This window comes from Rosa chinensis, chromosome 4 (genome assembly GCF_002994745.2).
Source record: "Rosa chinensis cultivar Old Blush chromosome 4, RchiOBHm-V2, whole genome shotgun sequence".
Taxonomy (NCBI): Eukaryota; Viridiplantae; Streptophyta; class Magnoliopsida; order Rosales; family Rosaceae; genus Rosa; species Rosa chinensis.
The window spans coordinates 53,628,243-53,656,118 of record NC_037091.1 but is presented as its reverse complement, the minus strand read 5'-3'; the positions used below and the strand labels follow the sequence as shown (position 1 = coordinate 53,656,118).

The 27,876-nt window shown below is 36.7% G+C and overlaps 2 protein-coding genes across 3 annotated transcripts; both read right to left on the bottom strand.

Annotated features, from left to right (window-relative positions):
* Nucleotides 1-9,311: 9,311 nt before the first annotated feature.
* On the bottom strand, nt 9,312-12,044 carry LOC121052892. 2 transcript variants are annotated; one of them, XM_040518856.1, is made up of 3 exons: nt 11,852-12,044; nt 11,368-11,399; nt 9,312-9,692 (listed from the first exon to the last, which is right to left on the bottom strand). In XM_040518856.1, exons 1-3 carry the CDS (start codon nt 12,027-12,029, stop codon nt 9,492-9,494), a joined length of 411 nt encoding a protein of 136 aa, XP_040374790.1. In that variant the 5' UTR covers nt 12,030-12,044; the 3' UTR covers nt 9,312-9,491. The 2 variants fall into 2 exon arrangements, with proteins under 2 accessions (XP_040374790.1, XP_040374791.1); XM_040518857.1 differs by having other exon boundaries at nt 11,368-11,396.
* A 2,191-nt stretch (nt 12,045-14,235) lies between these two features.
* Nucleotides 14,236-16,692, bottom strand: LOC112196208. Its single transcript, XM_024336523.2, has 3 exons — nt 15,912-16,692; nt 15,010-15,087; nt 14,236-14,906 (listed from the first exon to the last, which is right to left on the bottom strand). Exons 1-3 carry the CDS (start codon nt 16,600-16,602, stop codon nt 14,890-14,892), a joined length of 786 nt encoding a protein of 261 aa, XP_024192291.1. The 5' UTR covers nt 16,603-16,692; the 3' UTR covers nt 14,236-14,889.
* Nucleotides 16,693-27,876: the final 11,184 nt, after the last annotated feature.

Below are 27,876 nucleotides of genomic sequence, written 5' to 3'. Positions count from 1 at the left end.
TCTACTCATGCTACTGAGTAGTGAATCATCTGTCATTTCGAGGACCCTACTCTGTAATCATGAAATTATGATTGGACCAACCCGTGAGGAACAAAATTTATTGGGATCCAAACCAGTAAAAGCCCTGTTGTATTATAAATTTCAGGACTATTAAGTCAAGCAAAGTGTTGGCTTGTATCTGAGCTCAGCTACCTGGTAATTGAAGGATCTGAGGACAAAAAGAGACTACTATCATTGAGTAAATTATCAACCACACCAAAACAAATGCACGCACGCCTTACATACAGCTAAAGTTCCAATCTTTCCAGAGGACTCCACTCATCTTCCAAGAAAAGCCATTTTCTTTTCCAATACACTTGATCAAGATCGTTAACAACTTAACACTGTACAAAATCGATTTCCTGTAGTCAAGAAAACTGCTCAGTGTCATAAATTATGAAAGGCAATGAAGAAGTAGGAGTTTCTGTAAGAAAAAGATGCTGACATGCAGGAGACAGTTAGCTACTGTAAGTTAGACCAGAAATGGAATTGAATTTCCTTTCTGGTGTGGAGACACCCACGACTTCAGAAAGAATGGCCCTATCAAAACTTGTTGAGAATATATACATCCCATGTGGGAAAAATGGGACCTTGCCTATAGGCTATAGGTTTATAAGGGTTTGAGCCACTCCATCCATTGCCAATTAGTTTTGGATGTGAACCCCAGATTACTTTATCATGGTATTAGAGTGGGTTATCCACGTGTGCATGCCAAACGGCCACACGGGCTCCACGTCACCCAAAAGTTGGTCACGTGTATGGCTTGAAAATTCGCCACACGTGCGGGGGTGTGTTGAGAATATATACATCCCACATGGGAAAAATGGGATCTTACCTATGAGTTTATAAGGGTTTGGGTCACTCCATCCATTGCCAATTGGTTTTGGATGTGAATCTTAGATTACTTTATCAAAACTAACCAATTTAGCCTGAACAAGGTAACTGCCAACATGTGACTCTCTAGCACCAAACCTGTACTTTATTGGACTTCAGATTTTTCTAGGTTAGAAACAGGAAAGATTTATGTGCTTAATGGGGGACCTCTGGTGGTCTTAATTGGTATGACATGAACAGAAGAAACTTTTAGGGTCTTTCTAAATGTACCTAACAAATATCTAAGTATACCCAGCAAACTTTTTATACTAGCAAATTTCCCGATAATACCCTTATATTGCATTTCAAGACAATATTGGACTTCAGATTTTTCTAGGTTAGAAACAGGAAAGATTTATGTGCTTAATGGGGGACCTCTGGTGGTCTTAATTGGTATGACATGAACGGAAGAAACTTTTAGGGTCTTTCTAAATGTACCTAGCAAATATCTAAGTATACCCAGCAAACATTTATACTAGCAAATTTCCCGATAATACCCTTATTTCAAACCCAGCAAAACTTCATCAGGATGAAGATTAACAAACCCAACAAACTCTTATGTTCATCTCCCTCATCCTCTTCACCACCACAGACAACCCAGTACCCATCACATCTTTGTAAGCTGACCCCAATCCTCAATTTCCCAAAATCTCCGTTGCGGCCTTCATCAAATCTGGTAACCCAAACGTGCCTCCCTAATCATTCACCATCAACAACTCATTCACTACATTCTTCCCCCTCTGCGAACCCTTTTATCCCAAGTTTCTTGCTCCATGTTTTCCTTCCCAAGAACGCTAAAATGTTCCTCCCTCCATTGTCTCTTTTGTCTAATATTTGCAACTTTTACTTGTTTTTTTGTGTTAAAATTGGGGGTTTTGAGGTTTTTGAAAGACCTAATTGGAGATAGCCGAGTAATTATATCAACTCTAATGTGTTGTTGAGTTTTTGTGCTTATGGTATTGGTGATTTGATTGCTGGGTTTGTAAATCTTCATCTTTGCTGGGTTTACTTAAACATATGGGTATTATTGGAAAATTGCTGGGTGTAAAAAATTTGCTGGGTATACTTAGATATTTACTTGGTACATTTAGAAAGACCCAACTTTTATCTACTAAAGCGCATGTGATAAAGAAGCTTATGAACTTGAACACTATAAGGGTTTACTATAACTTCCTCAGCTTGTGAAGTAACAGTTCAAGACATTTCATCGAATACCTTACCTTCATTTGAACAAGTAAAGAACATTAAAAACAAATAAATAAAACAACGGAAAAATTACACACAAAAGAGAAAGGTGTTACCAAGACTACCCTTAGTTTATGCAGTACTGTAAGTGTTTGAGACATTTCATCGAACATCTTACCTATAGTGATGGAGGTAGAGAGAGTTAATAAATATTAAAATCAAATTACTAACAGAAAAAGAAATGTAGGTCACATGAACTGTGATGGTCGAGATTGCTTCAGGTAAAAGACTAGGGCGTCACACTGGCACTGCTGTATTTAGGATTTGAATAATAGAAAACCGTTGTTCGGTTAGCAGATTGGAGAAGAAGGATAATATGCAAAAATAATGGCTAATGAGCAATATTAGGACATATTGATCGGGATTTGCTAGATTTGGTTTGCTTAGGTCTTCATGTTTAAAGAAAAAACAAAGTAGGTGTCTTAAGGGGGGGGACAGACTGCCCTTGAAATGGGCAGGGGAAGAGGAGCAAAGTAAGGATGGGGGAGTGAGGATAATATTATAGAGGAGGAGGAAGAGTGAGATCCCCCTTTACATTCCCAGAGGTATGGTATATCATTGTTTGACCAGAATGAAAGCTCCACCCTCAACCTCTTCAAATTAAATTATGATCGAGTCAATGAGACTATCCAAGCAGAAGTGACCTTATAACACATCATACTGCAGCTTTGCAAAATGTTGGCCAATTTTTAAGTGAATACATTAATTAGTAAACATTGATTTAGTGATGGACTTAGAAATTTTCTTCTATGAAATCATTAAAAATGTGTTGTAAAGAAAATGAAGCGCTAATTCTAATGCACAAAGTTTTTTTGGATACATTTTACCGGGCACTTGAGAATAGGGACAATATCTTATATATAACAAGGAAAAATGAGTGAGTACGGGTCTAAGTTGACGCCCCAAAGACAATATGGAAACGCCTCTCGTGGGATTGATTTAATGGATTCCATACAACTCATGTTGAAGGGAGTTAGTCTTACATAGAACTCATAATTAGCTTACATGCGTGATTATATACAACTCCCGAGTGCAGTGAGAGACATACCAAATGAAAGGTAAGGTAGTTTACAATGTATAAGATGGTAATTTGTTAGTAGTTGAAGGTAATCCGAACCCTAATTGACCAAGGTGGGGACAAGCATGTAATCTACATATAAAGGTTTCTCAACTTAATTAGCATAGGTAGTCACCATTCACTATTATGTTTCTTAATCAATATGGTCCATTTGAACCCCTAAATTCAACCTACAAATTTTATGAGTAAGATTTATGTTTGACATTACAACTAAGAGTACACATGGAACTTCGATCTCCCTCGTTTCAAAGCAAGAGATTGGGTTCACAACCACAAATATATCATATCATTAATTGCATGTGATGGTACTAAAAGTAAACACACATTCACCTTTTCAAATTTTTAATATGAACCAACCTTAGCTCTACCACCTGTTATTAATCCTATAAACATCATGTTCATTATATAAGTATTGCTTAAGCACAAATAAAAACATGTTTGTCGGCTGTTTACTGTAGCAAAAGCAGGCCATTTGATTAGAACTAACCGAAAAACCTCATCGATCATCTAGTCGAGATCAACTGCATTAGTGGGTAGAACATGTAACATAAACCTTGTTTAACCTAATCTTATGTTGGATTTAGAAAAAAACCTTATCATATGCCTCAAGGTAAGAGAGCCGGCCTCAAGTCCAACCTACATAACATTATTTAGTATTCAATCTTTCCTGGCGTCAATGAGTGGTTTGACGCCAATTTTGTATCGAATATCTTAAGCTCAAGACATTGACGGAAAGCACCAGAAAGCACCAGATCCAAGACCAAGTAGCGCGATCATTATTAAAATGATTCAAGTTGGGGATTACATCAAATTAATAACTAAGTAACATGCATATTATATAGTTTGGGCCAGGATATCTGTAGTTAAAAAACCAATCTATGAAAATGGATCACATGTGGTCACGGCGTCCCATTATATATTAACGGGCATGGGACCGTGATGGTCAATGCAGTCTCCTCCTCTCTCTCCTTTTTCTTTTATTTTTTTGAACTTTTTAAAAACATGATTACAAGTTTACAAATTCGAGATCATGCAATAGTATTGCTCTTACGGATAAGTTTTTAAGTTCAAATTCATTCTTCTCTAAAACTAGAAATAGTTAATTTTCAAAAAAAAAAAAAAAACTAGAAATAGTTAATGACTACGGAAATAAACCTTTAGAGTTTAGAGTATGCTTTTCATTTGGGTGGACTGCCGGTGGTATCTCCAAGAAGAAGAAATTCCAAGGCGCTTCCGCCGCCGCCGCCTCTTTGGGCTCTGCTGTCATCCAATCCTCCACTCTCATCTCCCACGGCGCTCCTAATCTCAAAGAAATTCATATCCTCACTAATTGGTTCATGTTCGAGTTCCGTCATTGCACCGTTGATGATGAGATCGCCATCGAGTCCTTCTTGTTTCGTCATACCCTGCCAGTCTGCCTTAATCATGACTATCTCCGACGACGTCTTTGAATGAGAATTACTACTTCACAAATTTGATATTTTTCTCTCTTACATTCAATTATCATTGCGTTTTGTTTAGTTGTGATCTCTGATGACTGGTTTTTGCAGGTGATTTTCGTTTGGATGGGGTTCAACCCCGTTTAAATGGTTATTGTTCTCTCCCACTGGGAGATAGTGATCTGTTTCTGAACAGTGTGATGTTCCAAATTGTCCAGTTAGTCGATTGAGTTCCATATTGCTCTACTCTATCCATCATGGTTGACAGAGGTGAACACATAAACATAGAAGGATTTCACAATCCAAGACAACCAGCCGTCTATCAACTTCGTGTTTCGCTACTGGTGGCGGTCCAGTTTCGCCAGCGGGAGGGGCGAACGGTTGCATGAAGTTATGAGGCGGTTACTCACAAGAAGAAACCACCCTATTTTGCGGGAGTAGGAACTGCTATTGGCTACAACCAGTTGGCACAGGGCAGCTGTCCAAACTTTTAATTTGGGTTTGACAGCAGAATTGGGCCTATCGTAGTCCACCTCGGTCTTTAATCATGATTGTTGGCTTGTTGCTGAGTTGGTTTAGGTTCCAAATAATGTTATAATAGGTGGTACTCTTTCCTCAGTTTGGAATTTTTCCCATTGGGTTTTATACGAACAAGGTTTTAACGAGAGATTATTCAGAGCACCGCCGTGCACTTGCACCAACATAAATGAATGGTTAGATTGCATTAAATATACTTTTTGTTTATTAAAAATAAAGTTGATAATAAATATCAAGGGTTGAGATTATTTTACAAGGGTTGAGTCACTTACACCGTCGGTGCATAGAATAATTTCCAGGTTTTAACGAGGCCACCTTTAGTTTAGGGTGAGGAGAAGTGAAGACCTTTTTCCACTTCTTCCATTTTCTGGTTATAAGTATTTAATTTCACGAAAGTTGCAGTCAGCGCAGCTAATTAGTAGTGAACACGCTTTTGTTTCCTGACTTTCATATTAGGATGTGGATTGTCTTTTGACTCTCCCGTACTTATATCTTGTAATCATATCTCATGTGAATATACAGTTTGCCTTAAGTACTCGTCTCTAAAGAATAATTTGCATAACCAAATTTTTCTACCTAGCACGGCACCTTTATGATAAAAACAAAGGTTGTATTTTCTCCATCTTGACTGAACCATTAAAATGCTACAAATAGTTGTATTCCAGCATTACAATTCTAAAAGAAATCAGTTCCAACCTCTCGAGTTGCAAGACGAAGCTTATTTGGGTGGGTATCGATCATTTTGTGTATTCATACATTATGATTGTCGCAGTGATAATTTTCTTTTTCATTTGAATTTTTAATGCATCATAATATGATATTAATTCATGCTAAGCGGTATTGCAAACAAATATTTTGTAGCTGTTGATCATGAATAATGGACGTACATTCTGAATGTGATAATATATCATATGATAGAGAACCCAAAATGTAAACGAGACGATGTTCATACAGATCATAAGAGAACAAGAAATAGTGAGTAAATAAATATATTTGAACTTTCTTATCTTATTTGTTCATCATGTTCTCTACTCCTGGTAGATTAAACTTTGCATGTTCTATTTGTAGAACTCTAATGATTCGATATCATTCTTCACAACAAATAAAGGAACAAAAGAAGCTCATAAAGTCCTTTTCTAATTGTTATAAGAATTAATGTGGAATTGATGCAAATGGATATGGTGATCTGCCCGAGGAACAGAATGTATTTTGAACTTTAAAAACCCATTCATTTGAAAGACCTTTCATCAGGGTGGAAGGGTCACCAATTAATTAGAAGTATTATTTTTGGGGTTTTGAGTTTCTTCCTCTCTACTTGCATCAGTTGCATGGCCAATTGTCAATGGGATTGAAATACAAAAGATTTGCTTGGAGATTGACACTTAAATTTGATTAAGAATAACGTTGGATTTGGGAAAGAGATATATGATGCAACTTGTATTAATTCATTATCGATAGCAGCGTTCGTAGTTTACATGCCATTGAGCTTGGTATTGCATTTTTTTATAGCTTAGGATGCTTAAACGTTACATGCCGTTAATACTCCTAATGCAAAGTTTTTTGAAAAGCATTGATACGTTTAGTTCAAGACACTGGGAAACTTTAAAAACAACCATTGATACTTTTGTTTCATATAAAAGGAGAAGACATATATCAATCTGTGGTAGACTCAAATTTCAACGACAAAACTTTCATATAAAGGCTCACTTCATTTGATCGATTTGATCAATTTTTCCATTCAAAATTAATTCAGAGCTAGTTTCAAGCACAGCTACGTGCAAGCTTATTTCTCTTATTCCACATAGTACGTATACGAACATCAATTATTTAGTGCAGTATATATGCATATTCTGCAAATATACATAAACTTGCTGTGTTGCATTCATCATGGATGCGCTATACGCGATCGAAGCAATCCTCCATGCATTCACCGAAGTCATTGTAACAGTTATCATAACATTCTTCTCTATCAGAAGTGCTATAACACAGATCCTCGCACGACCTGAGGGTATCAAAACAGTACTGGGTGCATTTTTGTAAGGCTCCTAGGTCAACTTAGCCGTGAACTTGTGCTGCGGGCTGACCTAGCAAGAGTGCTGCCATTGCCAGAAAAAAAAAAAGTACAAGAGTCACTATTGGCCTCATTGCGATCAGTTGATAAGGGGTAGTGATTTTTGCTCTACAGAATGTGGTGAACTATGCATAAGCTTGGCGGTACCTGCTACTTATATAGCTAAAACAGAAGATCATGCATATATTGTTTAGTCAAAAATGAGCATCTCCAGTGGAGGATGATTGTATAACATTCCGGAAGCATGTATTGTCTAGCCTAACACTTTTCTTAGCATCCATCACATACGTACACAACTTCTTTTTCCATTTTTCACTGTTTGTAATCTCTAACGCCTAACATGCAGTTTGTGTTTTCGTTCGGTAAAGAACTCTCAAACATCTCTTTTATATCGACAAAGAACTATCAAATAACTTTCATCAGACGCCTACCAAACATATCAAAAAGTATTAGTGTTTGAACAATATTATTAATTGGGTCATGTGGGTGAGACTTTTAATGGGGTCCCATTGAGATGGATGTGGTTGCGCAACGAGCGTAACCTCCCCGATGAGATTGAGAGCGACTGAGAGAGACGAGAGAGAAGAGTTGACAGGACAAAAAAAAAAAGGAAAAGAGAAGACCAAAATTGAAGAATGTAGTTGCACTCTACAATATTGGAAATTAAGGGTCTGTAGGGTATTATCAATGGGTTAAGTAAATAGCAAATATCTGGCATTAGGACTTTTTGTTTAAGAGGCGTTGATATATTTACTCTTAATGCAAAGTTTTTTGCTACTCACTTTTAATTTGAAGCATTGGTACGTTTAGTTCAAGACACATAAAAATCTTATTGAGCTAGAGAAGAGAGATTGATCTATGATAAACTCAAATTCCCACAATAATCTGTCATATAAAATAAGATCATTTGAATGATTTGACCAATAAGCTTTCTCTTTTTTATTTCACACAGTTCATATACGTGCATAATTATTTGGTGCAGAATCCATGGTCTGCGCGGCTGCCCCCTATACATAAATTAGCTATGGTCGCCTTCATCATGATACGCTACACGGGATACGGTAAGGGAATTGAAGCAAAATTCTGTGCACCCGGCTTCATCATTGTTGCATCTATTAATACATGCATGTGCTGGCCGGTGTTTGTCTGCTAGAACACCGATTCCGGCAAGACATGGCGACATCGGTGCAGTAATTGAGGCAATTTTCTAGGGCTCCTCCATCTTGACCGTGAACTTGTGCTGCAGGCCAAGCTAGCAAGAGAGCTGCCGTTGCCACAAGATATAGTATAAGAGTCACATTTTACCTCATTGCCATCAATTGATAAAAGCTAGCGTGGTTTTTGCTCTATATATAGCTAGAATTTGGTTAGTTAAGGTACCTGCTAATTATATAACCTATAAACAGAAGGTCATGCATATATTGTTTAGCCAAAAGTGAGCATTTCCGATAAAGGATGGGTTGTAATGTTGTATCATATTCCGGACGTACGCAAGTATAATTAGTTTTGCTTATGTATATATACTAATATACAAAACTTAAACGCTGAAGATGTACACTTGATCGACTCGATCATGTGTATATTATTAAAGGCCAAAATTTGAAGTTAAATTCTGTGGATTCGAAAGAGATATATTGCAACTTAATTGTATAATTCATGATCTTTAAATACCTTTCACCATCATGTATAGCGTAAATTACCTTCTGTGGAGGTTGATAATATTGTAACTTTCAAATTAGTTCAGGATGTTTAGGGGTAAACAAAAAGGATTAGGGAAAATAAACCCCTAAATTAAATCTATACTTTATGTTGTTTAATTGACTCGACTAAGGTCCAAGTCTAATTAACCAGTGCAAATATGTAATTTATTTATTTTCTTGTTAAGTTGGAGGAGATCTCCCGACTTAGCATATAATTCTATCCCAACACCTCCCTCCCTCATCACTGCCACTTGGGTTAACCTCAAGGATGTACATTAATATTTGTATGTCATGAGTTATGAATATGTTTCTGCTGCTGTACTATTTGATGGATATGAGATAGCAAATAATTTCATATAAAAGGGGGCACTTCAAAGTTCAAATTAGCTTCAAGTGACAACCTTTTTTTTCCTTCTATTCCTGCATATATAGATAACAATACGTAGTTGTATAGGAACAGCACGATATGCTGGCCCTGCAGGTATATAAATTAACTATAGCTGCACTGATCATGGTGGTGGTGCGACACTGGTCGGTAATCCAGGGCAATGCTTTGAGCATCTGGCTAATTCATCATAGCATCCATCAGCACATACAACTGTAATTGCCCCCATGTCATTGTCAGCACAGTGACTCCAGCATGCTTTGAAGACAGGGACGCACCCTTCGATACAGTTATCACGATCGGTTCCTGATGCTTGGCCATGGATGTTGAGTCACAAATTACTTATGCAATTGTGCCCCATAATTATAAAAATTGATTTGTCTTCCATGCTATTTTACCCTTTTTAATCCATTTCCTTTTATTTGTAGGAAACCTTGCATTGAGAATAAAATGACTATTTGAGCCTTGAAATGTGGAGATTTGAAGCTAGGGGAAGAAGATACGGAGATTGGAAGAAAATTGCAAATCGACTTTTCCGGCAAACTTTTCCGGAGAGCCGCCACTCATGGAGGGTCTTTTCTCCAGCAAAGGAGGACCATGGTGGTGAGAATATCCCATCACTTGGAATTCAAATATCTCCCTACATCTTGTCCTTTTATCACCTTGCCAATTTGGGACCATTTGGAGGACAGTGGTGTAAGAGCATCTCTTGCACACTTGGGGACCAAAGATGGCACACCTACCTGATCAAAAAGATGCCAAAGACCAATTATTCAGAATTCTTGACTCCATTCAATCATCTTCATCCTATCCAAGATCCATTTTCTCTCTAGAGAAGACACCACCATTTCCACCACGAAAACCACCATCTCCACCTCTAAAACCTCCATTTCCACCACTACATCCTCCATTTCCTCCACCACTCAACACCACAACTCACCTTAGAGATTCCAAATTTCACTATTCTTACCAATATCAAGAGTTTGGAGCAAGGAGAAGGAGGTGACTACCACCACATCATGTTCTTGGAGACCCATCTCCACCACCTCTTCCGGCATCATCAATAGTCACCCTTTACTCCCTATCTCTTTATGTATTTTATGTTTAATAGAATGTTGAAGCTTGTGTATCTAGCTATGTGTGAGTAGTGAACTAGTTGGGGCTAGGGTTGAAAGCCCTAACCAAACTTGCTTGGATTGATGCTTTTGTTTATAAATTGATGCAAATTCATGTTGTCATTCTCACATGCTAAGTCAATAGTTGAATGCATTACTTAGACCTAATCAATTTGAGTTATGTGTTTGCCATGACATGAAGTTTTTCCTAAAGATTAATTACCTTTAGGCAAAAAGGGAGCATGAAAGCACACCATGTGTGCATGTGAGGGTAGTGAGCTAAAATCACCTAGAGATATGATTGGTTTGCTTGCTTGGTTACCTAAACTCTAAGCTTTATGCATTTAGGGGCAAAGGATTGAGACCTATCCGGTAATTGAATTTGTCTCTAGGTAGTTAGCTCTAGACTTATCCGGTTAGAGTTAATAAAATGAAAGGGGTTTAAGCCTTAGTAGTCCTATCCGGATGCTAAGAGGGTAGTTGGACAATTAGCTTTGCATCATTCATATTCAATTACTTTAATGTTTGCAAGGGAGGCAAAAGGTGAAACCCGATGCCCTAACTCCCATCCATTTGATAACAACTTGTTTTGTTTAGCTTAGTTTATATTACTTGCTTTCATTGTTTCAATTTGAATAGAAACCAATCTCAAAATAAAAATTAAATCTTTACACACCATCTTCCACATACTCACCATGAACTTTGGTTCACTTGTGAACCTTTGTTTGTGATTGTACATTTGCATATTCTTCTAGTTTTTCCTTAGGTTTTCCCTAGCTAGGAAAGGATTTACCAATCCTCGTGGGTTCGACGTCCTTACTTAATCCCCTATTCTATAACTTGTACCTCTTGCACTTGAGGGTGGCTTTAATGCTAACAATGGACTTGTGCCGCTGGCAAAGCTAGGAAGAGTACTACTGCCGTTACCAGAAAATGAAGTATAAGAAGCACACTACACCTCATTGTCGATCACCAGAAACTAATAATCATCAAGGGGCCGGGAATGGTTTTGTTTGACGGAACAAGCACTACAATCGAGGTCCAAGGGGGTAACCTGCTAATTATATGCATGATTAAACAAAAGGTCATGCATATATTGTTAACCAAAAGCCATCCAACTTAAGGGGTTATGGTTGCATCACATTTTTGGCTCATGTATAATTAGTTGGATTCCAGATAGTGCATGTATGTACCTGTGTTGAATTGTTCATAAACCCTAATTATAAAATTAAGGCCAGTAAATTCAAGTCTGACAATATAGCTAAGATCGCTGCAACAATTATCGATCATGGATTCAACTTGCGAGATAACTAAACGCAATGCTGTATGCAGTGATGTTCATTAGAATTGCATATATCAGCACACTCACTCGGCTGGCCGCGACAGTAGTTGATGCACGACGCATGAATAGCCTTGCAGTACGTTCTTGATGCATTGGTCCTTGGGTCCCGTACTTTAGCCCAGGAACTGTGTTGCAGCCTGCAGGCCATGATACCAGCAGCGCCGCAGCGGTCACGAGAACAAGGATCAAAATCACCTCTCGACATGTTTTGCAGAGAGCCAAATGAATATAGTACCTTAGAACCTTGTTAGAGCTGTTTACTGTATGAGGTGTTGCTCTGTGGCAACGGGTGTACTTTGTTTACAATAAAAGGTCACGCACATAATTAATTAGGAGGTTTCTTAATTTCTAGCCTTCAAATATATTACCTTAATTCTTTTGACTCTCTGAACTAAGAAATAATAAAATTTTGGGGGAAAGAAATATCGGAATTGCTTCATTAAAATCCAGACTCCAATTTTCCACTATGTAGTGTCATTAGGGATTTCATTCTTTTTATGATGTGTAGTGGTAGCATCCAGGAGTATTTTAGTAGAAAAGTTTGTGTTTTGAACAAAAAAAATTCTGTGTTTGGACAATTGTAAAAGATAAAAATTGTAAATATAAAAAGTTGATTAATTGATTAGAGTAACTAGCAACTTCGCCATCTATCTAAATGACAAGGAATGAGTCATTCTAGATTTTCTCGTGAATCCCATAGAAATCTACCTTCTTAGTATGTTCACAAAGTACTAATCTTTCCCCTTTAGCTTGTATCTATTTCCTTCCCTTCCCTCATTCTCTTTTACTGTATAAATCTCTGGTTCGTGTACAAAGAGAAAGTTCATAATATATTACCATGAAGATAATAAATTAGTCTCTACCTTGTTCAGTTCGAGGAAATCAATTGCACATTTTGTAAATACTTCATCATATGAGGAGAACTGGTTTCATTCGATGAATTAACATACAGCTATTAGCGTAGAAGTCTATTTATTCAATTTACGTACGGTACATATATAAATGAACTTATCATAGATTTGGCACAGAGAATAGTCTGGTTTGTTGGTTGCACCATTTCATGCACCCATCGAAGGACTTGTTGCAGCGCTTAACGCATTGTTCGAGCTCTCTTAGTTCCTGCAACTCAGTAGCGCTCTCACTGCCGCCGGAACACCAGCTCATGCATGACAATAACAGATTGTTGCAACCTTTTGCACATATCTCAACTTGGCCGTGAACTGTTGGTGTCGCAGGTGGCCAAGCCAGCAACACCGCTATCACAAAGATAGCTAGTATGCTAATATTCGGATTACTACCACTTGGCATTTTGAGCAGAATGTAAACCCTAGTTGAGATTAGAGAGTAATGATGAACGCAATAAGTTTGGGTGTATATATAAAAGGAGGTCACGCCAAAATTAAGCATCACATTACGGACGCATGATCAGTGATCAGTTATAAGTTTGAAGTACATTCCGTACGTTAACGAATTTGTGGCAGTGTTTCAATTTTTCGTTCCATTTCAATTCTTGGTAGCTTAATTATACAAGAATAGATATTGCTAGATTATGTCTCCATCAGTCCATTGTGTATGATATTATACATAAAAGTTAACAAGACCAGGCAATGACCACATAGTATTGAAAGAGAGAAGATGTTCATGACAGAAAGAAACAAAATGCATACTAATTACTGAATGCACAGAAGGATAACAGGCATATTAACATACGATTATAGAGTATGGATATCGACAAACCCAACCCCTATCAGGCCCGTTGACAATCTTCGCTCCCCCTTCCATAATCCACTAACCAATTACTCCAAACCTTGACAACAAGGAGTATCACTGATGTAGATCACTCTCCCAAAAACCTTGATAAAATTCAATTCTCACTTACTTCACAACCGCAATAAGATTACCTTCCCTCCCCCCACACACACACACGCCCTCCCCCTCCTCCTCCTCTCCCTCCCATGATTCACTTATCAATTACTCCAAACCATGGCAACAAGGAGTATCACTGATGTAAAAAATTTCAAAATAAGATTGCCTTCCCTCCTCCTACATTACTCACCCTCCCCCTTCTATAGAACTTACTAGACATTTTTTTTCATCTGAACTTACTAGACATAAAACTAACGACTAGGACCACATTAAACAACTTCAACGCAGAAACAATTTGCTACAAGAGTCTAGGAGGAACAGCTCAGATACTGAAAGGAAAAAAGAACAAATTAGAAGTTATTTACATGCACGAACATTGTGCATTGTCCATACTCATCCTCTAAAGTAAGACTTCATCTAGATCTTAATTTAGAAAACCCGACATAATTTTTTGAAACAGACAACTACCTCCCTCATTGATGGCTTTGTCCTTTTTCCACAATTTCTCTATACAATACACATATATATACAACATCCATAGTCCATAATCCTACCTCCCTCCCTCACCCCCTGTACAAATTAAAATCTCACTTGCATATAACTTACAAGGGTAAAATCCAAGAAGGTAAGGTTGTTACTTTCAATCCTAGGCCTCTAGAACAAGTAAGGAAAAACTACTTTATAACTAAATATCTGCTTGGGTGAGTGTGTGCACGTGTACGTGTCAGAAAATGAAGAACCAAAATATCAGAAGTATCACTAGCAGACAGAGCACATCACCAAAGAATTTGTCTGATGAGTTTCAACCTATAAGTACAATGTTCATTTAGACCACTACATGTATTGCCTACATGTTGCTATGCAGCGCCACAAAAAACATATCAAAACTTCATCATCCATGCAACCAATTACGGTAGTAGTGTATTACCATATCTATGCCTCATATCCATATCACACTTTCCTGCTACCAGTCTGCACAATCAGAAAGTACAGAGAACACAAAACCTGATGTCCATGTGTTGCCTATATGTTGCTATGCAGCGCCACAAAAAACATATCAAAGCTTTGTCATCCATGCAACCAATTCCCGTAGTAGTGTATTACCATATCTATGCCTCATATCTATACGACACTTTCCTGCTACCAGCCTACAGAGTCAGAAAGTACAGAGAACACAAAACCTGATGTCCATATCATATCTATGATTGAGCTTCACCTGCAGAAGAAAAACATGAAATTTTGATTGGCACAATTCACAAATATTTCCAAAAATTAGCTTTTCTAGAAATTATAACTAGCAGATCAGATCAGGATTATACCATCACCATCCACACCATTGACTTTGCAAGAATCCTTCAAAGCATCCTGCAAGCCTCTAGTCTCTTCCAACAGTGCTTCTGATTAAGATAACAATAATGCTTGATTAGGTAAAACTGAAACGAACTGATCTCTACTAAACAATTGACTTTTAAAGAACAACAACCAAATAAACATGATTATACTAACTATATTACAAATATAGAAATAATCACTATACCACCCAAACACGAAGATTACTATTCTAAGATCTATGGTTCAAATAGAGTTGAATTTGAGATATTTCAGAAAGGAACATCTGCCCTCAAGGGCTCAAAACCACCTCACAATTTCAAGTAAAACATACAGTAATTCACCTACAATCCTGAGGATTAAAAACAATAAACATCTTATTTACTCCCCAAAAAGAAACCATAAGCATCTTTAGTCTAATCGAACCTTAGGTGATTATCATTTGACAGTAAATGGAAGAACGAAGCTCAATGACATTTCAGATTATGGAAGGCTAAGGTGGAAAGGAACTAAAACTGTTGGCCCAAAAGTACACAGTTCCAACAACTAATCAGGTTAGTTCTTTTTATAGAATAAACACTCACAACAGTAATGTACATAATGTGGATTGTGGAGGAACCAAGTAGCCAAATTATAAACAAACCTCAACATTCATGATCTAATGAAAGTTCTCCAGGATATCTTATGTGATTAGATTAGTCTCAGGACTATACAATCTTCTCAGAATATCAACAAATGAAACAATAAAATTTCTCCAGGATATCTTATGCAACTAATATTAATCAACTTGTAGACCTCTATGAAATTTCAACCTAACTCAGACTAAACATAGATTATAATTAAAAACAAAGCGAGCACTAAACATATATTATAATTAGAAACAAGCACTCACTGATTCTGCCCCCCGTGACCTTGTTCAATCCTTGGCAAAACATGAAGTCGGTTCCAAAGCCGAGGGTGCGATCAATGCAGACGGTGGCGTGCTTTCCAATAACCTCTCCCCTCGCTCTGAGCCAGTCGGCGACACCGCTACCTGAACCCTCCAGATCCTCCGCGTTCATGTTCCTTGCAACCCTAGCTCTCTTCTTCTGCTTTGGAGGAGCATTCTTGGCTGAATCTTTCTTACCGCCGGCGTCCACCTCGTCATCTTCTACCATTAAACACTTCCCAAATAGGTCGAGGATCTTGTCATCAATTTCAGAAGACGGAAATTTGGGGTTAATGGTACTCACTCCCTCGGCAACAAGAAGGATCTTCAGAAGGAGAACATAATCTTGCTTCAGCAACTGTCTGGCACTCTTGAGATGGCGATCAGCTCTGGCCTCAAAAGTGCGACTTATCTGGTTTAGTTCAACCTGGTTCAGATTCGGAAACGGAAATGGAACCGGATCCTGATCATGATTCGGATCCGGATTCAGAACATCCGTTAGGTCAAGAAGATTCCGGAGCTCGGGGGTCAGATCTGGAACTCCAACCGCCGCCGCCAGTTTCAGAGTGGCCTCCGATTCTTCCAATTGCTCCAGAACCTCCAAGACGTTGGCAATCTTAGGCAAAAGCGAAGCTTCTTTGAACAGTGGAGCCATGGTCAACGCAATTCGGGTCGGGTTGGCTTTGACGTATCGAAGAAGACAACGCCTTACAATATCTTTCTGAAAATGATCTTTTCTCTTTCAGAAATTGTATAGAAAAAGTTTTTCTTTGCGAGAGTTCCCAGAAAATGGTATTTAGTATATCTATACAATTATTGAGTAGAGGTTTTTTTAACTAAAGTGGATGTTAAAATACTTAAATACCTTTACATTATAAGTTATTAGCCCCTTAACATGTGTTCTGCACATGTCAATTGATTTTTTTTTTAATATATATATATAAATTAAAAAAGTTACAGCAATTTTAGGAAAGTTTCTCATTTTTTCATGGGAGATATTGCAAATTTTTCAATATGATTTAATGCATTGACTATCTTATCCTCATATAGAAATAATTTATTTATTAATATTTATATTATATGAGGGCATATATGGTGGTTCAAAAATTTAACCATTTCATGAAGAATTGGCTTAATTATATATATACTAGCCTCTTGACACGCACTCTGTGCGTGCCATTTGGCCGTTTATTTTTGAAAATTTATGAAAATAGATAAAAATTGAAAAACAAAAAAGAAAATAAATGGATAGTGGGTAGTTATTTTTAGTTTTATGGCTAATATCAATTTCACCCTCTCATGATGAAAATGTTGTTATTCTTCATATTAATAAACTATGGGCATTATAGGTACTTCAAAAATTTAACCATTCTCTACAGAATTGGCTTAATTAATAAAGATATATATATATATATATATATATACTAGCCTCTTGACACGCACGTTGTGCGTGCTATTTGGCCGTTTATTTTTAAAAATTTATGAAAATAAATAAAGATTGAAAAACAAAAAAGAAAATAAATGGATAGTGGGTAGTTATTTTCAGTTTTTTGGCTAATATCAATTTCACCCTCTCATGATGAAAATGTTGTTATTCTTCATATTAATAAACTATGGGTATTACAGGTACTTCAAAAATTTAACCATTCTCTACAGAATTGGCTTAATTAATAAAGATATATATATATATATAAGATATTAAATTAATACTAGCATTTATCTATACATGCAAGTTATTATTATTATTATTTTTTTAATAAAAATACATTTGGTAAATGTCTTAATTATTCTTGTGATTTAATTAAATCTCAAAGTGTATTAATCTATTAGGGTCAATTCTGTCAAAATTTTAAATTTTGGCCAAAAAAATCTTTTCTCTTAATAATAGTATAGATTTAATAAATAAAGAATACATGTAATTAACAAAATAGTCGAAGGCGTCAATGGGCTTGAGCCGCATAAGTTTTCTAGGTTGAAAACTGCACACAAGTTTTTATGATGGTTGTTATTCCTAATTTCCACCGAAGCCAAAGAAAAACAAAAACAAAAAGGTTGTCTTTTCTTCCACTACTTTTCTTTGTTTTTCTGTGATGTCAAAGTGACTCAAATATATAGGTAGCTGGGCCAAAAGTATATGAAACCCGCCAAGAAGGAGATTCATGTCATACTTGCAGCGGTCGATGTGATCTAGCTAGGGTTGATTTTGTCCATCCAATTTGACCAAGATCTCCTGCCACAACAAAAATAATTGGAAATTGAGCTGGGTTCTTAATCTGAAACTCAGAACCTGGTTTTGCTCACAAAGTAATCTGTATCATGTTCAACAAGGTTTTTGCCTTTTGGGTTCCACGGGAACTAGAGGACTTTGCGAGACTAAGGCAAGACATACTCGGCTGCGATGAGTATGAAGGTTACCGAGATTAAGAACAAAAATGGTAAAATGAGTTTGGATTTCATTATCTTTCCTGAATATTGGAGATTATTTTTTCCACTTTTATGTTCTATTGATAATTTGATAAGAGTTGACAAAGTCCACTATTACTTTTTTTTTTTTTTTAAGTTCCAAATATTAATTTTAGAAATATGAATAGAAACTCTCTTATTAAATTTACTAGAAAGGCACAATTTACCATAAAAGGGTATAATTGATATTAGCCACAAAAGTAGAAATAACTACCACTATCTATTTCTTTTCTTTTTGGTTTTTACACTAGTTATTCCTCGAAAGAAGAAAAATAGCCAAATGACACACACGAAATGGACCAGTGGTAATTATGAAAGCCTACACGTCTACACCTCTCTCATTTATATAGTACTGTTCAATTATGAGGCCCGAATTTTTTTTTTTTTATATTTTGGGTTGAAACCTCTCTTATATCTATTTCTATTTTTTTTGAATTTGCCCATGGGGCGATAATATCATTTAACTCAAGCCAGAATAAGCCGTTACATACCCTTCCGCTGTCATCTATAGACAGACAAGAAGATAGTGATAGTACCCACAGTGGTACATAGACAATAGACCTACTCATTACACATTGAAATACGTAGATAGCGAAAATTCTCCAGAGGCGCTAGAGGTACATAGAGTGCACCCAAAAGGTGCAATAGCGTCCTAAAAGGAATTATTGTAAAAGACAAAAGCTAAAACATAGAAAAAACCTAGAGCAACAACCCCAGCCTACAATACGAAGCCCAAGAGCCCCAAAGGGAAGGGTTCCAACTCAGAGCCCATCAAGCTGGCTTGGTCCAGGCCCAACAGCTCTAAAAACGCCATGTCTTACGAACCAAACCATTGCCTTCGTCCGCCTGACAGGAGTTGCCAAGACCAGAGCCTCCACGATCGTCGCCGCCATGATCCCATATCGCTATGACTCCAACCACCCCGCCTCACACCGCCACAAACTCACACCTTTGAGACCCGATTCAGAACTATGCCATTAAGACTTGATTCATAATCACGCTGATGGTCTTGATTAGCATGAGCTCGCCGCAGGTCTTGATCAGAGATGATGCCAGAAAGCTGAAAACCGAAGCCGTCTGGTACCCTCGAGCATACAGTCCACCCAAGGAGCATCCTCGACTAATTACATATCGAATACCCGTCCGACAGCAAACCTGAGGCCGTCGGCGAGGCCAGAGCCAGCCTAAACTTCAGGCACAGCCAGATGAGCTTGAGTTCTCAATCAGAAAAAAAACTGGTCTTTAGGGCTTTAGGGTTCTGGAGCTTGGACTACCCGCACTAAAATAACTAGTTGCGAGGATTATCTTTTTCTTTATTACATATCTCATCTAACAAATTACATATAAGACTACTTTCATGACCCACATCTTGTTAAATAAAAGTATCATATTTTTTTCTTATAAGGTCACTTAGGCCCCCGTTTGGGATTTCTTCTCTTTAAAAAAAAAAATCAGCTTTTATTCAAAATTTTAGATTTTATTGTGTTTGGTAAATAAATAAAAAGCAACTTTAATTGAAAATTATAGGTCACTGGCAGCAGATTTCAGAAGCAACCTACAGTAACTTTTAGAAGCTGTTGTGGATCAAAATATACTCTGTAGTTGTTTTATGAACTGACAGCACTTTTAAAAATATTTTTTACCAAATAAGAAACTGTTTTAATTGACTGCTGATTATTTTCACAACACAGCAGCAACAGTTTTTTTTAGAAATCACAGCAATCCCAAACTAGCCCTTGGACAAAATTAATTTGCGGATGATATTGGGTAATGAAATACAACATAATTGTTGTCTGTTGGCGATATCATAGAAAGGTGATCACTGACTACGCCACATTAGCAACTGACTTTTTGTAATAGTGAAATTTTATAAAATATTTTGTATATGCACGAGGACAATTGATTTTGTGCTGCTTGATTTTCCGGAAACTCAGGACAAAAATGATCGCCACAACATGTTCATGATTAGTATTGCATTCGAATAAAGGGAATTTCTTAGCTTGGTATAAACTACTTATCTCCTTGTAGTGTGAGGCAAAGGTTATATTAGGGGTGATTAAGTTCCTTATAAGGTAGGAATCCTTCTACGATTCCGCGGATCATTGGAGGTCAAAATAAACCCTTTCTATCTTAACCTAATAGGTATGGTTCACTTATTTCTTGTAGAGAAAGGCTTCTAGAAGCTTCACCACATTGAGCAAGCCCGATGGGGCACCACTAGCTCAGTTTTGTGTTGGCTATCCCCCTACGAATCATATTTATATTAGAAAATTACACACAAGTGTTATTTTGAAACTTAAATTAATTATAAGGCCACTAAAGTTTTTTTTTGTACACAAAAGGCCACTGTTATCTTAAAATTATTTCCTTTCGGACGATTTTGCCCTTCGTGGAAGAAAATTGACTTCATCGATCAGTCTCTCGCCAAAACGAAAGAAATTCATTCTCTCTCCTCTCTCTCTCTCTCTCTCCCCGACGAGAAATCCCTTCCTCACCATCTCACTCAGCTCTGGCTGCTCCCTTCCTCACCATCTCGCTCGGCTCCGGCGACACCTTCCTCAACGGCATCGCTGATTCCATCTCCATTACCTTTCTCAGTCGAAGCGGACCCGAACAGAGACGAGCCGGAGTAGATTCTCACCATCTCCGAGCACGAGGACAACGTCGCCGGAAAATGGCTCATCGAGGTCCTTAAATCCACCGTCTCTAACACCAATTCTGCTATCTCACGATCTCGCAGCGCAAAGCGAGAAGGATGAAGGTGAAGCTGATCTAAACGACGTCTTCAATACTGCCGCGTCATTCAACTCCGGTGACCTTACGCTCCTCGTCGAGATACGAGGTCATCGATGTCCTCTAATTCAGCCTCAGCGGATTCCATATCGCATTCTTCATCGTCGGGCCTGGGTGCAATTGACCCTAATTCGTCATCATCGTCGAGCTTCAGGTTTACCTTCTGTTTTCAGATCTCATCTCCGAGCTAATTCAGCCTAGGATTATTTGATTTTTGAACATTCAGAGCTTATGGAATTCTTAAGTTTGATTTACTGAGTATTTGGATTCCGAATTTCTTGAGTTTGATTTGCTGTAAGAAACCTCTACATGATTACAAATTGTTTAGAGTGATTGGAATAGTTAAGTTTGATGTTCAAGATTTAAGTGAATTTGTGATGGAGTCATGGAGTAATTACTTGAAGATTATGTTAGTAATTTGGATTTGTAATTATGGGATTAGTGATCGGTTTACAAGAATATGTGGGATAGCTGGTGGCTGGAAATTGAAACAGATATTTGCTACTGGGATTGTGCTCGTAGGTTATTTGGCATTGATGATCGTTAATCATGGTTGATGTAAATTACAGTTTGCTACGTTTATGAGTACTTATATTTTACAGAAACTTTTCTTCAGTGTTGTTTAATATTGGCAATATGCTTTTTCTGTAGGAAGATTTTGGTTTCAGATCTATAAGAGATGGTCATGAGGATCTAATGGTCGTCTTGTACCTACAAGTCAAAATTGTGAGCCAGACTCTTATTTTTGTCACTCGGTCACGAAGCTGATCCTTTTTAGAACGCCCTAGACTACTATTACTCAGTGTTGTTGCCATTGCCCAGCTGGTAAGAATAATGATATTTGAATAGATTGGCTGCTTCGTGCTGCAATAGTATGGCACAAGTTTCATTATTCTCTTACAAATGTTAGTCATTTGAAGAGAAAGTTTGATGAATACATGCTTAATTTGTGCTAATGGAAACTAAAGTGTGTTTTCATTTTGTTTTGGGTCTGTATCTGAAACAAAATTCAATGCTATATAACTTTCAATCGAAGCTTATTATGGTTTGTGGACAACTGATATGGTTTAGAGAAAGCTACTCATGTATTTAGAAAAGTTTACACCGCACTTCAATAAAGCTACTACAGCTGTTAAGCAAACATACTTTGCATTATTTGTGAGCTGAACATTTTGTCTCTATAATTCAAGGTGTGTTTTTTTATTGCAGTCAGTAACTATGCTTTATATAACTGCCATAGTAGCTTTTGAAGTTGTTGTCATTATCTTTTGCATTTTGAAATATAAGGTCGTGTTTTCTTTTTTCTAGTTGATAGAGTGGCAAGTTCGCAGTGCAATGGCACGCTGCTGTTTCCATCTAAATACTATAAGTATCTGTTAAGTTCAACTCCTATTGTGAAGCCTCCATTGTCCATGAGGCCATTTGGCAGGCCAATAAGTATTTGAATGAAGTTTGCTGGTGGCAATGGAAAGACCATTCCTATCAAGTGTGATCATTGTGGTGAGGTGAGGCGTCACAACAAGAAAACATATACGACACCGATCTGAAAATTAACAATAGCAGTTCAACAGTTGGAGTATCTTTTTACAGAAGTTAAAGTAGCTTTTTACAACATTGAGTGTAGCTTTTCAAATCATTTGGAATTATTGACAGTAGGTTTTTCTTTCATAGCTTCTACAGTAGTTTTCTACATTTTTGGTAGTAGCCATTTGTTGCTGGTGAGAGTATCTTTTTATGTTCGTGACAGTCGCTTTTGTTAATAGTGTTAGTAGTTTTTGATTTTTGGGAGCGTATGTTTTATTGGTAATAGTAGCTTTTGTTGCTGGTGATAGTAGCTTTTGTGACCTCGCCGGAAATCTCACCAGCTGACCTCGCCTGAAATCTCACCAGTGTAGCTTTTGTTGCTAGTGACAGTAGCTTTTGTTGCTGGTGATAGTAGCTTTTGTTATCTCGCTGAAAATCTCATCTGCGTAGCTTTTGTTGCTGGTGATAGTAGCTTTTGTTATCTCGCTGGAAATCTCATCTGCGTAGCTTTTGTTGCTAGTGACAACAATAACTTTTATTAACGGTGATAGTAGCTTTTGTGACCTCGCCGGAAATCTCACCAGCGTAGCTTTTGTTGCTATGACAGTACATTTTGTGGTCGTCGGAGTTTGCCGAAAGTTGGTCTGAGACCTGCGGGAAGTTGGCCGGAGACCCGCGGGAGTTAGCCGGAGACCTCGCCGGAGAGGAGAGAGAGAATGATTGTTGACTTTTTACTCTAGTGGCATTTTTGTAAATATATTGATTTTTATATCCAAAATATAACACCATTTTTAATTTAGTGGCCTTATGAGGGAAAAAACTAATTGGTGAACTTATGGTTAAAAAAAATTCAAATATGCACTTATATGTAATTAACTCTATTTATATCCCATTTTGGGCACGACTATTATGTATTGGATCAGATCCATTACGAATCAACCATTAGTGTCGCAGCAAAGACCTTAGAGATTATTGCTAATGTGTCTTTGTAACTAGCACGCTCCAACTCTCGAAACCTCTTTAGTTGTTCTTCAAAACAATGCTGACATGTCAGAACAACACTATCATGCATGTCCAGGAGGTGATTAAACTGTATTAGTACAAATTTCATTAGATCATTTAACATATGAAAACTTTAAGCATAGGCCGGTATCGTCTAGTTGGTTGGTGAAAGCAACACCAGCTCAGCTCATGTAGGGGTGGACTTTTTGAAATCGAAAACCGACAAACCTCCCCGAGCAGATATATGAAAGTTAACCAAAACTGAACCGAACTGATGCTTACGGTGTTGTTTACTTACAATAAACTAAAAAAAAAAAAAAAGGAATCGAACCGATAAAACTATTAGGTAGAACATATATTTGTATTATAGGTATTTGTTCCTCTATACATTAATTCCTATATGTGATTAATTTTCTATTGCTACTTTTAATTTCTTTGAGTTGTAGTTTAATTTTTAATGGTAGTTAATTTCATTTGCTTATTTGTTTTTATATTTCTTGTAACTTTAAATTATGGAATAAGCTATAGTATATTCGTATCAAATTTGATGAATATTTTTGGTTTACATTAAATTTGTGGATATTGATGTTGTTGTTGTTGTTGTTTTTTTTTTTTGGGAGAATAGGATGTTGATGTTGTTTGGATAATTATTATATGTAAGATTGCAATGGAAGAAATACAAGTTCTCATTAGAAATCAGTATTAATTAAGCAAACAACCCTTATGGTTAAATTTTCAGAAATCCCTGTAATTGCCCCTCTCTTCATAATAACGAGCGTAAAAGAATTTAATAACAAAGCGGTAAAAGAGTAACAAATTAGTAGAAAAGATAAGAGGATAGACAAGGATAAATTTAAACGTTCAGTTAAGCAGTAGAATATCTAAACCAGATTGCAGTTATATCCTCCCACCTCCTCTTTACGTGCAAAAACTGCCCATCTTTAGGTGCAAAAACTGCATATTGGTAGCAGCACCCCTCTCATAATCTCATACACTTTAAACGACAAGAAGTCTCTAAAAGGTATGTTGTGGTTCCATGAAAGAATATTCAATGAAGGGATCTTAAACTGTTCAATTTGTTCATTCAGGAGGCTTTGTTTTGTTCACGCAGAAAACTGTTGGTAAGCAGTGTATTATTGTCCTTATTGCAACTCTTATTCATTTTGATTTCGTGTTTATTGATCCTTTTTGATTGTATATGCCTTTTGAAATAGGTGAGGGCATATGATCTATGAATTGTGACTTTTGATTACACTTCTTTGGCGATTTCATCTGCGTTTTATGAATCAATTGGGTAATTGTTAATTTGTTTATCTCTATCTCACTTGTCAATGATTTGTTTTTCTTTGAAAATTTTATGCTTTATTAGAGAAATCAGTACACTACACCGGACACTTAATTTGTATGTTTCTTCTTTTCTCATTTGCAAACCATATTACCTTAAGTTCTCTTAGCCGGACTATCATGCATATCGCTACCTTTTTTTTTCTAGAAAAGATCAAGTGATGATCTTGATCAGCTCTGGCATATTCACTACAGCTATACATATGACAATCAAGGAGATGAGGCAACAAAGCCTTGATCTGTCGGCTATTGCTCGATCTTAGGATTAAATATAAATTTGTGGTACGTAAAAGTGATGAGATTGGAACCGTCATGTTTCTTTGCTTAGCAAAGGGAATTCGTCTTTTAATTCCAATAGTCTATCGTTTGTATTGAATACTTATGACAGAACTAATCGGTAATAATAGTAGGTGTCATGGTAATTTCTTTCTCTGTCATCTCTGAATTTATGTTGTAGCTTGTTTTTAATATACAAAGGATTCCAATCAGCTACCGTACCCTTTCATTTATCATTTGATTATAAGCAGTTGTTGAAATTCACATTGAAAAGATGCATATTGAAAAGAAGGATTGGAGGAGTTGGATTTGGCCGGTAAGGTATTGAAACCGTTAATTTGCTCTTGCAAATTTTATTCTGTTATTAAAATTTTGTTTCTTGGTTTTTCAGGGAATCTCATAACAGCTTCCATCGATCGAGGATTGAATCCAATGAGCTAGGATTAGAGGACATTAGCCATTAGCAGCACTCCGTCTAATTTCTTCATAGTTGTGCCATAGGCTAATCACACCTACAATGGATCAAATACTTGGGGACTACTAAAAAAAATTTAAAAAAAAGTTTTGGGACATTATGGATATGGCAGTGTTGATTGTACAATCTGCATTTCTTTTCTTGCGTTCTTTGTTTTTTATTCAACTTTCATATTGCTTGTTCAACGACATTTAGAAAGGCAAAAGGGTGGAGGAAAAAAAAAGTTGTTTAAAAACAGAACATTTCTTTTGTTTACCATCATTTCATTGAGTTGTTGGTGTTGTCAATGTTATGACTAAGGAATAATGTGCAATAGATATTGGAACAAAGAAACTTCAATATGTCTTAACGTGTGTATTAATTCAAGTGACAATTTTATCTAAAAAAAAAAAAAGAATTTAACAGAGTAAATTACTACAACATAAACCATAAACAAACTTCAAACCATTTCATTGTGCAGTTAGAAAATAACGTTGAAACAACTAAATCTAATGGGAAACAATATTATTCAAAAAGCACACATAAGTACTTCTCATGCTTTGTTAAAAAGGAAAAAAAAAAAAAAAAAAAAGGACTTATTTTGCAATATTAAAGAAAAAGTTATCTTACTTTCTAATATTGAAGAATTCATAATTTCGAGTACTTATACCTTACAAGGACTTTTAAGTGGAGATTTCCACAAGCATAAGGCAAAGGATTCAAATTTAAGAAAACAACATAAGTAACATAGTCTTGATGGTTAACCTAGCTATAGGGATGTTGTTCGTGGACTCGAAAGAGTTTAAACTGAAAGTATTCAAAAGAAATAAATTATTCGCAAGCGCGTAAGCGCGTGCAGGAAGGCTAGTAAAAAATAAATTAATAATGTTAACGGAGTTGAATTTAACCTAAACTGAACCAAATCAAACTGACATATTAGTTAACTAATACAATCTGTTAACCAAATTTGCATTGCAGTTTCGTTTAGTACCGAATAACCGAACCAATGTAACAGAGTCCACCCCTAAGCTCATGTATGGATGACTGTTGCAAGTTGCAACCCTTCACACATATTTCGACTTGGCCGTGACCTATTTGTGTTGCCGGTGGCCATGCTACCAAAACCGCCATAAAAAATACAGCTACTAGGCAAATATCCATATTACTACTACTTGGCATACTTGGTAGAACGTAAACCGTAATTAAGAATTTGAGATTGGAGAGTGATGATGAGCGCATTAAATTGAAAAGCTTATAATAGGAGGTCACGCCAAAATTAAGGATCACACTGCTAAGTGCGAACGCATGATCAGTGATTACTGATTAGTTATAAGTTTGAAGTACATTTCATAAACTTGTGGCAGTGTTTCAATTCTCTTTCCATTTTAATTGTAGCTTAATAATACATGAATAAAAATTGCCAGGTGATGATGTCTCCATTAGGTGTGATATCATACATAGAAGTTAACATGACCACAAAGTACTTTGGAAAAGAGAAGATCTTCATGACATATTGTCAGAAACAAAGTACGTTAGATAATTACTATACACATAGAAGGTAGAGTGATGTTAGGTGATTTGCGTCCGTGGATTAAAATCTGACATGGAGTGGAAGAGTTCTACAACAACCGTTAGTCTCCTAGTGCGGCGATCCATATTTTTATAACTTCCTTACACAAACTTCCGCCAATCTTTCAACTTGCATGGGCCATGGTGTATACCTGGTTTGGTTACTTCAAACAAACTGTCACAATTTTTTCAAGGAAATCAAGCTGCCAGTAAAACTGTAGATATTCTCAAATCCTCCTTTGACACATTTTAAGGAGTCACATCTTAGATCCAAAAAGTAGCACATATCACCCTTATGGATTGCTATTCCGTGCTCCCATTCATAACAAGTATACTTTCGTAACCCACCTTCAGGATATCCTACGAGTGTTTGGGTATTGATTTTGTAATCTAAAGCCCACTCTTTCTTAAGGTAACTTTTCAGTACCCAAATGTGAATATATTCTTCTAATGAATTAGCATCCACCATAGCCATAGATCCCTTCATATTAAGCAAGTGAAAGT